The sequence below is a fragment of the Lathamus discolor genome, chromosome 5 (assembly GCF_037157495.1).
Source record: "Lathamus discolor isolate bLatDis1 chromosome 5, bLatDis1.hap1, whole genome shotgun sequence".
Taxonomy (NCBI): domain Eukaryota; kingdom Metazoa; phylum Chordata; class Aves; order Psittaciformes; family Psittacidae; genus Lathamus; species Lathamus discolor.
In genome coordinates this window covers 109,015,852-109,032,159 of record NC_088888.1, presented here as the reverse complement: position 1 = coordinate 109,032,159, position 16,308 = coordinate 109,015,852, and the positions used below count along the sequence as shown (strand labels likewise).

At 47.0% G+C, this 16,308-nt stretch overlaps 1 protein-coding gene across 6 annotated transcripts in view; it reads left to right on the top strand.

Annotated features, from left to right (window-relative positions):
* Positions 1-6,385: 6,385 nt before the first annotated feature.
* MTMR9 (myotubularin related protein 9) overlaps positions 6,386-16,308 on the top strand; it is a 45,697-nt gene continuing 35,774 nt past the window's right edge. For 3 of the 6 annotated variants that reach the window (XR_010613282.1, XR_010613281.1, XM_065681875.1), the window contains exons 1-3: positions 6,536-7,119; positions 10,995-11,103; positions 12,773-12,898. Coding sequence is in view for 4 of the 6 variants with exons in the window: in XM_065681875.1 (XP_065537947.1) it covers positions 6,935-7,119; positions 10,995-11,103; positions 12,773-12,898 (420 nt within the window). In the remaining 2 variants the exon portion in view is untranslated. Of the gene's footprint in view, positions 6,462-6,535; positions 7,120-10,994; positions 11,104-12,772; positions 12,899-16,308 lie in introns of those variants that run through there. The other 3 variants (XM_065681876.1, XM_065681874.1, XM_065681872.1) reach the window with 2 other exon arrangements.

Genomic DNA, 16,308 nt, shown 5'->3' with positions numbered 1-16,308 from the left:
GTGTCCCATCATTCCTTATGACAAAATGGAAAACGTTCACCAGAAACCAGCTATTCCCTGCAAAACTAAAACAAAGCAAATACATATTCTGCTAAAAATAATTGATTATGGAAAGTCAGGCCCGAGGAACACTTGTGTCTGCAGTGCTGGGTGCATATCGCATATCTGCTCTATCACATCCTGCCAGCCTCCTTCTTCCTGTGATCTGACTTCAGACTTGCCCACTCACTCTCTGGTTGATCAATCTCCAGTTTGATGCTGCTTTGGTTTCAGTAGAGCTAACTGGGAAGCTCTCCCACACCTGCAGGCTCCCTCTTCCCAGCTGTCAAGAGGATGAACCCGGTTTGCAGGAAACCATGTGTTTTGGATAGGGTTTAGTGAGGAAGTGTGCATGGTAGCTCTTGGGAAGTGCTGTGTGCTCAGGTATACTGACAGATACTAGTGGAAAACAACATAGCTGACTCCTCTGCTATCGTAGCAGATTTTGTATAAATAGAGAAATTAACCTGATTCTTTATGGGAGGGTTTTGCTCTCCACCTCTTTCTCTTCCAGACCCCATGGCTACATCCACACCAGTAAATGCAGCACTGCCAGGACCAGGCTAAGACATAAAATTTAGCACAGCCCCTGGCATACTTGGTCTGCACAAGCTTGGCTCCTAGGCAGAGCTTAAGAATTGGCACATTATCATATATATTATATATAGTATTATGTATCTATTATATATATATTCGCTTCCTAATACTCAAGAAGCTGCCCACTGCGGATCCCTTTTTGGGAAGCCAGGAGATCTTAATATCCTGTGTATAGCTTGGCCATGCCAGCTGGCCTCACGGCTACCTTGGATTTACCCCTGTGGTTGTGGTCACTGCAATTACAGATGATTTTCAGCTACAAACAACATCTTTTACCTTGTGTTTGTGGCTCTTTCACTCCCCTTCATAGGAAAATATCAGAGGGTAAAGCAGCTGGGTGTTTGGATAATAAGATCACAATCTATTTCAGGAACAAAACCAAGCAAATAGAGAGCCCTAAAAAATCCTAGTGCTTGTCCAAGAGACAAATGGTCATGGGACTGCAGCATATGGAGGGTGATTCTCTGCTATTCTGCAGCCAATTACTTCTTGGATTTCACAGACAAAACCCTGCTGGTGTGAATGCATGCGGTGGAGGAGAGCTTGCTTGATAAAAAGCCTAAAATCTTGATAACCACTTTGGGAGGATTTGGGTGACGTGGTCTCATCAGGGAGCCGAGATCAACTACATACAACCAGGGAGAGGAACCCATGGCCTGGGGTCCTTCAGGGTGATGCAGGAAGAGCGGGCAGAGACACAGACAGTTTCTGATCCTGCTCTCCAGCCGGGAAATGAAGACTTGGGAAGAGCCCCTTCTCCTGGCGAGACCAGACAAACATCTTGGCAAACCTCTTCAGGACACGTTATGGGGCAGAGGAAAACAGATGGACAGGCGTTTAGGGGTCTGGCAGGAGGAATCTCTGGGCATTTGGCAAAGAGCACTGATTTAGCAGCATTCCCTTCTGCTTGGACACTCCTGCATGCTACTCCTGCTTGATAGGGATGTTGTTTCTTAGGAGACTTTACCAGAGCAAATAAAAGCATACAGTGCATGCAGCTACCTTCCAGAAGCTGACAAACCTTCATTAAGCTGTCATCTGTTGTCATGAACCAAATATATCCTCACAAATACCCATATAACTTCTCTTCCTTGTGCAGGGAGGTCTGTACCCTCTTACTGTAAGGTTATATTAAAAATGTTGCCGTGGCAGCTGCGGGTTTTGGAATGGGAATGCAGGACAGGATAATTTGTGCAGGATCAACAGAAAAAGTTGCCAGGCCAGTGTGGTTTTATTGCACAAGAGGCATGTTGTACTCTTCATGATGTCCTGTACATCTTGTGTTCCTCAGAAGACTGTAGTCGTGTTTACTGACTGATATCAGGGTTGTATTGTGCCAGGCAGTGTTGAAATACAGGAAGGGAAGGAGCCTGCTCCAAGCGTTACTGATCCTTATTTTGCAGGAGGAAAAATGAGTCCAGAAGAGCAGGATGACTCCTACTGCAATATTCAGAGGTTCCTTTGGAAGAGATGAGATTTGAGCCAATATTTTCTTTGAGTACAAGCCCTTCATCTTTGCCACAGAGCAGTCCATTTTCCCTAAAGCACATGTCAGGAAGACAGAAAAAGACAGGCACTGAAGCCCGTCTGAGTGCCAGTCACTTCTCATCTTAGGCACCCCTTATTCCTTTTTCTCAGTGTAATATCTGATATGCCCTCAATTGGAGGACCAGTTCTGATGCTTTTTTCCTCTGAGCTGGTAGAGAGATGATCCGCTTCCACACATGGCCTGGGGGCTGCAGTGTCATTAGGACTAACACGGGGAAGCCCTGGGTTTATAATTAGTCCTGCAGTATGCAGCCACTGCCCAAAATTTCCTTTTCCCTCCTTCACAGAGGCAACAGTGCTATTTCCCTGCTGGCCACAAGGCTGAAGCCTTTGCTTTCTTCTACAGCCACTCTTCAGCTCAGTATAACCCACCTCTGAAAGCACTCAAGGCCAGGTTGGACAGGGCTCTGAGCAACCTGATCTGGTAGAACATGTCCCTGCTTACTGTGGCGGGGGCTTGAACTAGATGATCTTTAAAGGTCCCTTTCAACCCAAACCATTCTGTGATTCTATTGAGGATGCTCTTAATAAATAAAACTCCCCACAGCACCATCGGTGAGATGGAGGCCACCCCTCAGAGAAAGAAGTTGCTCCTCGGTCTGTGGGGTCTGACTGTGCTTCATGAGGATGGGGGCTGTGGTACCCTGGGGATGAAGGGGGTGAACCACGACAGTCCAGACAGTGTCTCCTAAGAGGCTCAGTGTGGTTAATACCCATAAGTTGATGGCAAGGGAGCTGTATGGAGACTCCAGGCAACTCTCCTGACAATATCCCAAAGCACCAGCCTTCCCTATGCAACCTCAGATGGATGCCCAGCACCACTGTGCATGGTGAGGGGCACTGAAACAGGTTTTCATCTTCAGCCAGGATGAAACACAAAGGTGAGCAGCACTTTAACAGTCGTGCTCATGCCCCAAAGGTGGGAGTTTATATTTAGTTCTGGGCTCCTACCAAAGGCTTCCCAGACTGAATGGCAAAATGCAGAGAGTCCTGTGCTGCTTCCAGGATATCCCAACACTGGAGTGAAAGCAGCAATGTAGACACGTTTTTATTGTAAGTTACATATGGGACTCCCATGCCCTGGTAGCTCCAGACCTAGGGGAGACCCCTCTTCTCCTTTGGAGGGGTTGAGTGGGATCAACAGTTTGTCAGATCCATGATGACAAGTCACAGCGAGATCCCATTACTGTTCATTAATACCTCGTGCAGTGCGATCCAGGGAACAGGGCTGCTTGGACCCTCTTGAACACGTGTGCACACAGCTGTGCATGCCCTTGCACTCATACAAGGGCAAACAGCCCCTTCATGCCCAGGGCACACACACAAGGCTGTGTGCACAAACACACCTCCCATTTGTCTGCATGTGTACAGTGTACTCATATATGTAATGAGTACGTTATGCATACTTGCAAAACCCAGCTTGCACGGGTGCAAAAATGGGCATGCACACATCTGTACTTGATCACAAATATACGTGCATTAACACAATGCAAGCATACGAAGGCCAGGTTGGACAGAGCCTTGGGTGATATGGCTTAGTGAGAGGTGTCCCTGCCTGTGGCAGGGGGGTTGGAACTAGATGATCTAAAGGTCCTTTCCAACCCTAACTATTCTGATTCTATGATTCTATGATGTGGATCAGTGCGAGCTGCTGTAAGGGGGGAATTAATCTTCCTTATTATGAATCTTTGCATGTATCTGTGAGAATAAAATGTCATTAATTAGACTTTCAAATCATTCCCAGATATTGAAATCACCTAAACGGCCAGCATTTATAAGACATACAAGTAACAACTTAGACAAGCTCCAAATGAACTCACCGCCAGAGGTGACTATAATAATTCAGGCCACTTTACCTAAACACCTATTCAATCCTTCTCTTGTGCCAATTGTCTAGAACAGGATGTCATGAAAAGCAGCCTCTTTGCATCTGCACAGATAGTTCCAGTCTGTTTCCATCATGCAGGGACTGAACAATCTTGAACTTGCACAATCAAACAATTGTGGGCAGGACGGTAGCAAACAGCCATGCATCTCCTTCAGAAAGAGCCCTAAAAATGTCCGATGACCTGATTTTCATGCTTCAGAGATAAAGCAGATGGAGGATAAGGAATCAGTTTTCCCAGGTGAGCAAGATCTGGGGTTCTGCATCAGAGCCCACATCTACCTCCTGGTGCAGTGTCCGCTTTTGGGAGGTAGCCGCGGCCAGCGCAGCTGACAGAGCCCCTCTTCAGGACACGTCAGGTATTTGCTGTCAGCATGAAGAGTCCTTCGTCTTCTCACAACCGCTTGGAAGTTTGATTTTGCTCAAAGCACAGGGATTCGCAGGCAGCCCTTCACAGACTCACCAATACTCTCAGGGTAAATGCTGCATTTCAGTGTTACAGCTTTGAATTTAGTTTTTAATCTTGCTAACTTACTGGTTTGGGGGAAAACCCCTGCTAGTGAACCACAGAGTCTGGGTTGGAAAGGACCTTAAAGCTCATCCAGTTCCAACCCCTGCCACGGGCAGGGACACCTTCCACTAGACCAGGTTTTTCCAAACCCCATCCAACCTGGCCTTGAACACTGCCAGGGATGGGGCAGCCACAGCTTCTCTGGGCACCCTGTGCCAGGGCCTCACCACCCTCACAGGGAACAACTTCTGCCTAAGAGCTCATCTCAGTCTCCCTTCCGTCAGGTTAAAGCCATTCCCCCTTGTCCTGTCCCTACAGGCCCTTGTCAGAAGCCCCTCTCCAGTTTTCTTGTTGGCTCCTTTAGGCACTGGAAGCTGCTCTAAGGTCTCTCTGGAGCCTCCCCTTCTCCAGGCTGAACAAGCCCAGCTCTCTCAGCCTGTCTCCATAGCAGGGGTGCTCCAGCCCTCAGAAGCATCTTTGTAGCCCTATGCCAGGACCTGTTATCTGGATCCCAACTTAGTCTGGCCACGGGAGCTGCTCCCTGGCATTGCCTGGGTCAGTATTGCCTGCTGCAGGCCACATCCCTGCCTGCAGTTCTGCCAACAAATTCCGTGTGGGCACTGGAGTTTCAGCTGTGCCCAAGCTCTGTGGCTTTCCTAACGGGGATGTACTTCACAGTGATAACCCAGAGAAAAGCTCTCGAGCTTATACTGATTCTCTGCCTCCTCACCCCCACCTGTGGGATGTTGGCAGTGTCACAAGTTCAGGTTAGATTTTAGGAAGAAAGCAGCTCTTCCTTGTGAGGGTGCTGAGGCCCTGGCACAGGGTGCCCAGAGAAGCTGTGGCTGCCCCACCCCTGGCAGTGTTCAAGGCCAGGTTGGACGGGGCTTGGAGCAACCTGGAATGGTGGAAGGTTCCCTGCCCGCGGCAGGTGACCCCCATGTCCCATTTATAGAGCTGTTCCCCAGCCGGGCAGGTCCCTGCCTGCTGCACTCCTGGGTTGCGCTTACCCAGGTGCAAGACCGGACACAACGGTAACTGGGATCCTCGGTGTGCAGCTGGGCCTCCTCTGGGAGCGGGGCTGCCGCCTTCCACCCGCTGCCGTCTCTAAACAAGATCGCGGGGGATGCCCACATGGAGGGGGCTCTGCGGGCATCCCCGCAGCGCGGGGGGCAGGCAGCTCGAGTGGAACGCCGCCACTGCCGGGTGCTCCCGGAGAGGGGCAGCCTGTGCTGCTGCGGGCATCCAGAGCACGCGGGGCGGGGGCGGTAGGTCTGAATGTGGGACCTGCTCCATGAGCAGGAGAGGAGCCGCCGCAGGCACCTCCGCACGGGCCGCGCGTCGTTACAGGCAGGTTCTGCCGACTGCCCTCGTGCGCAGCCACCGCCATCAGGGCGCTCCAGCGGCACAAACACCCCGGCTCTGCGCCGCTGCCCGCCCCCTGCCCGAGCCAGCTCTGCCCCACGGCCCCTGCCCGCCCCGGCCCCGCCCATCTGCCCGCCCCGGCCCCGCCCATCTGCCCGCCCCGGCCCCGCCCATCTGCCCGCGCCGGCCCCGCCCATCTGCCCGCCCCGGCCCCGCCCATCTGCCCGCCCCGGCCCCGCCCATCTGCCCGCGCCGGCCCCGCCCATCTGCCCGCCCCGGCCCCGCCCATCTGCCCGCCCCGGCCCCGCCCATCTGCCCGCCCCGGCCCCAGCCCCGCCGCCCCGCCCATTCCTCTAGCCCCGCCCCCTCCCCGGTTTCCCGTCCCCATTGGCTCCTCTCCGATGAGGCCCCAGCCCCGCCTCCGGCGCCGCTCCTCCCTAGGCGGGCTGTGATGCCGCGGAACTGTTGCGGCGGTGCCGTGGGGCGCCCGGGCTCTTAGCGCCGGCGCCCTTTCCGGTAAGACAGACGGGCCCCTTCGGAGCGTGGGGATTGGCTCCGGTGCCTCACGTGAACTCTCAACATCCGGCACGGCCCGTGGTCTTCCGGGCCGTGCTGCTGCGCGGGCGCGTCCGGAGCACGGCGGGGCGAGGGCGTCGCGGGGCGGCTCCGGGGCTGCGCTCCCGCCTCGGCCTGCCCTGCCGCTGCCCTCCGGGGGCACCGAGCCCCGCTCTCGGTCCGGCACTGCGCCGCCCGCGGGGAAAGGGGCCTTGCGAGGGCGCCGGCCTCCTCCGAGCGGGCTCGGAGCTGTCCCTCTCCTTCTCCCCGCAGCGTTTCGCCACCTTGGGAGATGGGATCACGCTGTGGGTTGTGCCGCGGCCTGCCCGCTGTGGCGTAGCGCTGCGCCGTGCCCTGTCCTCCCTGCTGCTCCTGCGCGAGGTTACCCCCGTTCTCCCCAGCACGTTTTTGTGGCTTACCGTTTGCCAGCAAGCATGGAGTTTGCGGAGCTGATCAAGACCCCCCGAGCGGACAACGTGGTCCTGCACCGCCCGTTCTACCTGCCCGTGGAGGGGACTCTGTGTTTGACTGGCCATCACCTCATCTTTTCTTCGCGGCGTCATGATAACGCTGAGGAGCTGTGGCTGTTGCACTCCAACATTGATTCTATCGAAAAAAGGTATGGCTGCTCGTTTCCCTGCCTGATCGTTTGTGCCTCGGGGCTGAAAAGTCGTTGTCAGGACTGGCTTTCACCTTAGCTGTCTTAAATCGAGGATTAGAGAGAAAAAAGGACGATCAGAGCACAGGGCATGTGAAATACGAACTCACTCCTCTAAACAAGATAACAAGGTTTTATTGAGGGACAAAGTCAATAAAGCAAAAGCGCTGGGCGCATGACCGTAGCCAGAGGCGCAAGTGATTAGTATTTGTTACAGGTTTATATATTTTCACTATTATGTTAGTTACATACATACTCATAATTCCTTCATGTAGATGGGGAATATTATAACTAGCTCCAAGAACTTATTATCATAAGTCTCCTCCTCTTGGTGTCTGTGCACTGCTCTGCGGTGATTGTGGGCAGGGGTCTTCAAGATGAAGTAAGCAGTCTTCCTCACAGTGTACTTTTCATCTTTGGCACAGTTGGACGCCCCAGTAATCACACAACTAGCTGAAACCAGTTATATCTATTAATTCTTTTGATACCTAGCAAAGATTTAAAACAGTGTGACCTTCCTGCAAAATTTATTGCAGGATGGGCAGAGTGCAGACAAGGAGTATCGCAAGCTAGCAGATGTTTGGGAGGCTCTGTCTCTAAACTAACTGATAAGTAGAAGGATGGTGTGAAATAACTCATTCATGTTTAGTGGGGCCACTAAATCCTGTTATCTCACCACAGACTTACAACACAAACATTGTCCTTTAAAACTAAAGATACTTTAGAAGACATGTGTGAAGCAATTAATTCATGTTTAGTGGGGCCACTACATTCCACAGACTTACAACATAAACATTATTCTCTTTCTACAACCTATGTTAAGCTAAAAAGTACTTTAACGCTATGTGTTCCAGGCACTAGCTTTTCTTATACCAAGTCCCCCCCTTCTTTTACCTTTACAAATCCTTTTGCTATGTGACTCCATTCTGCTCAAGAGTTCTGACCCTTTTTAACTTGTTGTCTAATCTTGTGTCTTTAGCGAGATTTGTTTCTGTTATTGTAAACTCGTACAGTTATATCCACATAACCACACCTGTGACTTGCGAAAGCCCGTAGATTTATGTGTTTATCACAGGGCAGAATACTGGCATGGGCAGTTAATGAATTAATTATTTTGGGGTATTGTTGCTTGCCAGTTGTTTTTGGTCACAGAGTCAGAATTTTTATGCTTAAACACCTTTGTCAGCAGTTCTCTGTGTTAATTGTTTAGTGGATTTCATCAGTAGATCTTGAAACACATGCTAAAAGATGCACCTTTACCACTGTTCAGTGGGAGCTGAGGCACTGATGAAGGGATTTCCTTGGGTCACTCACCACAGCTGATGGCTGAAGTGGACTCTGGACATTCTCAGCCCGAGATCAGCCTCCTGCTGCTCAACCGCATCATCCCTTTATTTCTCCAACTGCTCATGGAAATCAGTAATGCTTAAACAGCATATTCCTTGTGGGAGCAGTGTGGGAGAGCTGAGTTGTAGCTGCAGCACTCTATTCTTTTCCTTGCCCATCCGCTTTTGTTGCAGGCACTTGCAGATTAATCTTACCATCACTTCTGCCTGCTTTACATGTACTGTTGCCCCATTGTGCTTATGTTGTTGAGTAGCAGTCCCACCTCACCCGGTCATTGTCTTCTGCTTCCTTGTCTTGGTCCTTTTTTCAGTTTCATAGAATCACAGAATGGTTTGAGTTGGAAGAGACCTCATCCAGTTCCAACCCCCTGCTATGGGAAGGAACACCTTCCCCTAGACCAGGTTGCTCCACGCCCCATCCAGCCTGGCCTTGAACACTGCCAGGGATGCAGAGAAATCAAGCAGCATCAATTAAAACTATCAGGTTGCCTCAGAATCTGAGAATGGGTGAAGTACTGGGTGCTGATTAAATTTGTTCCTGTGTTCCTGATATCTCTGTGCATTTCTGAGAAATGCTGCATCTAGGCCTGAGGGTGGAGAGGAGCAGAGCTGTGGAAACCTTGGGAAATCTGTTCCTGTCTAGCACTGCCCAGTCATCAGCGTGGTTTGGCCTCATCCTCCTTCCTGCTGGTACTAAACCAGCTGTAGCTGTTTCGAAAATTATTATGGCCAAGCTTTTCTTTTGTTTTTAGTTTTGTATGAGCTTAGTTACAGTTGTAATGTGAGTTAATACCGAATAAGCAGATAACACTTGTAAGTTATGGTGAGGGAGCAGCACACTGCTAGCTCAGTATGTGATTTATAACGGGGTTATCTACGCCTGCAGATACTCGCAGCCTTTATTACCAGCCCTGGTTTCTAGAAGGTTTCTAGAGTAGACATCTCCCTCCTTGAGAGGAGCATTGTGTGTAACCGCCACGAAGCTTTCCTATATAAAAGGATTAGAATATATTCTTGGTGCTGGGGAGGGTAGAATAACAAGACTCATAAACTAATAAAGGTTGTAGAATGGCCCAGTTTGGCACTGCTTCAGGTTATTAGTGCGCAACAACTGTGATGTTGTGCCAGATTCATAAAAATACCTTCTCCCACTTTCACATTGAGTGTCTTTTGTACAAAACAATGTTTTCCCTGATTATCAGATGGTCATCAAAATGCTTCTTAAAGGTTTGTAGCTTTTTAAACAAATATGACCTATAGGGTTATACTGAGGAGTGGAGCAGTCTCCGGTGATTTCCTATAGTGGTTTTGCTTGAAGAAAACACAGCCCTGTTGGTGTGTTGTAGCTTCACTGTGTTATTTCCTTGGAGATGCGTTAAACAGCGCTGAAGCAAGGGCAACCCATGTACAGACTGGCTCTGCTAGAGCTGCAGAACCCTTCTGTCAAAAGGCCTGTAGTTCTTCCTTCAGCAGTACCCAAATTATAGTTGGTTCTGCATGTTAACCTTTGCCTGCACAAGATAGGTAATAACCTTTCAGCTGTAATAACAATTCCAAAATAAATTACAGGCATCTTCTGTAGTACAGGTGAAGCAACCCAAAGCTTAGCAACAGGTCTCCTGGAGTGTGCACAGCTCTGCCTTTCCTTGTGCTGAGGGTCAGGCCACAAAGGACTGAAACTTCGTCCTTCAGGTCTTGCCTGCTTTTGTCTCTTGCATCACCCTGGCTGCTGCAAGCACTGCTGTGATGTCTGGGAGACTCTGGTCCTTTTCCTCAATTCACTGCTTTATGAACTAAAAGCTACATCTTTCCTGTGCATGCTGGTAGCTAGTTAATGTAAACAAAACACTGGTGCTTGGGCATCATCCTTTCTGGTTTGTAAGGAAGACTGGTGAGAGTATCTGTAAGCTGTGTTTGCTCTGTAACATTTAGCTTTTTCTGGGTTAACTTGTTTTGTAACCAGCAGTGATAAGACCTTAATGTCTCTGAGATCTCCATAGTACTGCATGTATCAGAAACCAGATTTTCTTGTTACAGACATTGGAGTGTAATGTAGCCAGACTGAAATGTTACCTTGAACATTAAACTAAACTCAGATGTTTCTAGCAATCCTCACAGTTTCAGTGCATTACTTTAATGAAACTGGAAACTGCTAGCTGAAGCTTACAGTACTACCAGAAAATAACTGAACATACATTTTCTCTTTCATCTTTTAAAGAAAAGCTGGTAGGAAAAAACCTCTCTTTATCTCATAATACTTACATTTCCACTCACTGCTGCATCAAAGCATGGAGTTTCTCCCCCCTCAAAAAAACTTGCAAATACCAAATAAAGAGGTGATTTTGTTTATTTTTTGAAAGGTTATATTGCAGGCAAATTAGTACTAATGGAATTTTGTCTTGTAGGCACGTTGTAGGAAGAGCTGTAATACCTCGTCTTATCTTTGATGATCCTGTTCTCAAGAGATGCTTTCTTTGTGTCTTGCTATAGGTTTGTGGGCTCATTGGGTACCATTGTTATAAAATGCAAAGATCTGCGGATTATTCAGCTGGATATACCTGGAATGGAGGAGTGTTTGAACATTGCGAGCTCTATTGAGGTAAGAATTCATGATATTAAATAACACCTGGGTTCTCAGATGCTGGTCTGACCTCAACCTTAGCAGTGTAGCACAGGTTGGAGAGGCTCCAGAGAAGGGCCACAAGCATTGGGCAGCTGTATGAGGAAAGGCTGAGAGAGCTGAGCTTGTTCAGCATGGAGAAAAGAAGGCTCGGGGGAGACCTTATCCCTGTGTTCCAGTATTTGAAAGGTGGCTACAAGGAAGATGGAGACTCCTTTTTACAAGGAGTCACGTGGAAAAGATGAAGGGTGATGGGCCCAAATTACTCCTGAGGAGATTCCGCTTGGACAAAAGAGGACAATTTTTCATAATGGGAACAATCAACCATCGGAATAATCTCCCCAGGTGGACTGTCCAACACTGGACATATCTAAGATCCAGCTTGACAGGGTGCTGGGCCATCTTGTCTAGTTCGTGCTTTGCCGAGAAAGGTTGGACCAGGTGATCCCCGAGATTCCTTCCAACATGGAATTCTGTTGTCATAGTTTAAGCCCAGCTGGCAACTAAGTACGACACAGCCATTCACTCACTTTCTGCCCAATCCCCAGTGGGATGGGGAGGAGAATCGAAAAAAGATAAAATTCGTGGTTTCAGATAATAAAAGTTTAATAATTGAAATAGAAGTAAAATATAATAATAGGAAATATATAAAGTAATAAACAAATGATGCACAGTACAGTTGCTCACCACCTGCTGATCGATGCCCAGCTCATTCCTGAGCAGTGATTGGCCCCTTCCAGCCACTCTCCCCATTTTCTAAACTGAGCATGATGCTCTGTGGTATGGAATATCCTTTTGGCTAGTTTGGGTCAGGTGTCCTGTCTCTGCTCCCATCCTGTTTCTTATGACCCTCGTCACTGGCAGAGCATGAGAGACTGAAAAGTCCTCGATCAGGGTAAGTGCTACCAGGCAAAAACTGTGTTGTTATCAGTGTTGTTCCCAGACTAAAGCCAAACACGGCACTGCACCAGCTACTAGGAAGAAAATTAACTCTATCCCAGCTGAAACCAGGACATCTATGATTCTATGAACTTTTTTTTCCAGTGAGGAAGGTTTTCACTGATGTTCTGGAAGCAAAATGAGAAAACAGCGCAAAACACCCAATAAACAAACGGTCCCCCCAAAAGCCCCAACCCTACTTTTCTTGAGCAAATATTTTGCTGTAACATTTGGTAAAATGAAGCTCAGCTTTATTATGTTGGAGCATGAGGATGCAAACCCAAATCAGACCAGTTGAGTTTCACATGTCTCGAACAATGTTAAGTGACTTCCTGAGCTTAAGCTCTGATTATTTAAGTAATCAGGTAAATGTCATGTAGGATGTGTCTCATACTTGTTCAGTGTACATCTTTCTCATCCTTTGGCATGTTGTTACATAGTGAAGCCTACAGAAATTATATCCTGTACAGACCTCCAATTGCAGTTAGATTGTTATAACCGGCTTTTGTCTGTGCTACTGAGTTTTATGTGTTTTAAAGTACCTTGCTGGTAATTTAATAACTCAAGCTTAATGGCTGTATGCTTTTGGGTGTCTTAAGTTTGCATCACCGATATTAGAGGAAAATACTATTTGATGTATGGGGGTTTTTTGAAATAAGATAGCAAATTGAATGAATTAAGTAGCTGTTTATTTCTCTTCCCTGCACAGGCACTTTCCACCCTGGACTCTGTCACTCTCATGTATCCCTTCTTCTACCGGCCCATGTTTGAAGTCATTGAAGACGGCTGGTGCTCTTTTCTGCCTGACCAAGAATTTGAGCTTCTCAGTTCAGTAGTAAGTTGGATCTTAAAGGGTATACGTAGGCACTAGGATATGCTCGTGCAAGAAGTGTGTGAAGTTTTTCACCCAGTGGTGTCTGAACTGGAAATCCTGGATGTTAAAAATAGCTGTCTGGTGTCTGGGTGAAATGTGTGTTGTTCAAATACACTAAACATCAGATGCTTCTGTTTATGTGCTAAATACTCCTATTTAGCACTTGTGTTTCACCTTGTACAAATGGAGTTTTGAGGCCTATTTTAAAGTTCCAACCTTCATGTCCTCCCAGGTAAATGCTTTGGGGATGATCCTCATTATTTTAACAAATTTAAGACCTCTGGCCTGGCTTTATTGTACTTAGCTTTCATCCCACTCCGCTTCAGATGCAATCTTTGTCAACCCCTTAATTGATATGAAGCTAAGGATTTCTTGGCTTTCTAGGAAGATGCCTAATTTGAAACACTCTCAGCTCTGCTTCGTGCTGCGGAAATACTAGGAGGGTTTAGACAGCAGGAAACTTCCAGTCCTATTCTTCCAGGTGCTGCGAGCACTTGTTGGTATTACTTTATTACCTGTAGGGTAGCAATTGTTCTTCTGGCGTTGCCTGTTGTAGCTGTTATTCAGACTTTCATTTTAGGATGCTGAATTTGGTGTAGTGGGAACTGACTCGGTGTAGGAGCCAACCTGTTTTTAATAGTGCTTTGGGTTAGCATCTCTGTGTTCCAGGTCTTTGTTTCACATTAAATATGTGCACTTGCTGCATCATCTTAGGTTTCTGAGACCGCATCCATTAGTACAGCATCAAAGAACATTGATTTTCCTTTTCTTTTATCTGCAACCCAGCTTGTCTGCAGCATTTATCATTTCCTGTTTATGACTAATAACTGAGTAATATGATTAGGTTGACCAGATTCATATGATGAGATCACTAGAAAATTAAAGGAATTGAGAGATGTTTCTATTTTTGGCTCATAATTGGAGTACTCTCACATGGCCCATCTTCACCTGCTGTCAAAAGACATGCAAACTGACCTGTTAAAATAACTTGCACCACAGTTTCAGCTTTAATTTCAGCTGGGGAAGTCAAATGTGATCAGTGTATCCTGATCCAGAAACCGCAGATGCTTTCCCAGCTCAGCAGAGGAAGCTTGCAGGCATTTAAATGAGAATCAAAAGGCCAGAAGCTGGCGTGCTATCTGGTGAGAAGGGAGAAGTATGAGAGTGGGATTGAAGGCACCAGAAGGAAATCCTTCAGAGCTCAAGGGAAGATTGCAGGAGATGGTTCTGCTTCTATTTGTATTTTGCTTTCTGTGTGTAGCTGAAATAGTTTTTAGATTTTAGGGGTCCAGTCACTTCTGATGGCTGCATTTACCAGCATGATACCAGTGCTAGCATGGCTTAAAAATGCATGAGCACCTTATCTGTAAATGTCTTGGCTTTCTTGACATACACTCCTTGGAAGGCTTGCATTTAAAAACCTGTTTACTCTATAGCTCTACGTTTCAAGGGCAATAATTTTAAAATATGTGTGTCTAATGGATGTTGATTAATTCCTGGCTTTTAACCCAAACTTCAGATGTAACTCCCTTTTTAACAAAATGGTGACAACAGCTGTCATAGAATGATTTGGTTTGGAAGGGGCCTTAAAGCTCGTCCAATTCCAACCCCCTGCCACAGGCAAGGACACCTTCCACTAGAGCATGTTGGTCAAAGCCCTGTCCAACCTGGCCTTGAGCACTGCCAGGGATGGGGCATGTTCAAATGATTTACATTTCCTGAATAACAGATAAATGTATTGTTGACCAAATATTTTTTCTTCTGTAATTAAACTGTCATATGTGACAAGCTAGAACAAGTAAATGGCTGATTTATCTTTTTTCTCCCTTAAGTCAGATGAGTAGAATACAGAAGGTTACTTCCCTCTCCATTAAATCATCCATCTGGATCTGTTATTCCTTACCTTCCCCAATATGGTAATAACTTGTTAAAAACTCCGTTTCAGCCACACTGCAGCTGTAGTAATGTATTAATTCCAATTTGTCTGCTACAGAAGAGTTGTTTTTAAACTGACGCATTCTATGATGACAAAGTAAAACTAAAAATTAAAATCAAGAAAATTTCAGTAGTACGTTAAAAATCAGACAATATATTATGTTGTTATAATTTATTATAATTTTTATGTTTATCCCTTGTGTTACCTAAAGGGAGCTTACAAGAAAGCTCGAGGGGGACTTATGGTAGGAGTAAGTAGTGATAGACAAAGAGAAATGGCTTTAATCTGACAGAGGGGAGATTTAGGTGAGATCTTAGGAAGTTTTTCCTTGTGAGGGTGGTGATGCCCTGGCACAGGGTGCCCAGAGAAGCTGTGGCTGCCCCATCCCTGGCAGTGTTCAAGGCCAGGTTGGATGGGGCTTGAAGCAACCTGGTCTAGTGGAAGGTGTCCCTGCCTGTGGGAGAGGGTTGGAACTGAATGAGCTTTAAGGTCCTTTCCAACCAAAACCATGCATTGATTCTATGATTATCTTGGCATATGTTGTGCCAAATGTGTTTTTCTTACAGCATATGTACCCCTTGCACGATTTCACTCCATTTCATTGATCTGACAAAGTGTCGTCTAGTGTTGTCTCTGGAATTTGATAGCAAACACTTGAGCACTTTTGCCCCTGTGCTTATCTCTGGCATTAGGGAAGCTGCTGTACTGTCACAACACTCTTGCATTTAGTGCATGAAGGTGTTAAGGGAAGAACTGTAAGGCTAATGTCTTTGGTCTAAAGGAATCAGATTAAGTTTCAGTGGGCTGCCACTTGCTGATAGCTGTTAGCATGTGTGCTACGTGTTTATTTTCTTGGGAATAACCTGCAGCACAGGTCAACAGGGCTTTTGTCAAGTGACTTTCCATGAACTGCTCTTTGGGTAAATCCAACATATCAACAGAGTCGTTCAGCTGAGAATTAAGTCGTATTAAGAAATTGGCTCAATGCTTTACTAAATGTCACAGCAAAACTCCACTGAGCATGCAGGCTCCAAGTTATTGTACTGTGAGATAAGACTTTAGTGATACTACAAATACATGAATGGAGTAAAAGATGAATGGGATAGTTCATGTTTGCTCATCCAGCTTTATATTGCGTTGTGTTTTTCTTGAGGCACTGGGTAGCACATCAGATCTGGATTCGTTATAGGTGTGTCAGCTGTTCCTGGACAGTTCAGTTCAGCTGTGCTCTACTGAACTGGAGCTTTTTATTTGTCTCTTATAAGACAAGCATCAATCTTTGCTTGCCTCTGTTGTTATGTTTCCTGTCCACACACAGTCTGTTGCTAACAGGTCTTGTTGCCTTCTGCCTGTTCCTTGAAAATAGCCTCTCTCATTTCTGTTCTGCAGGATCCTTCAAGGTCTCTTCTTTCCCAACTCTTCTTTTAAGGCTTAC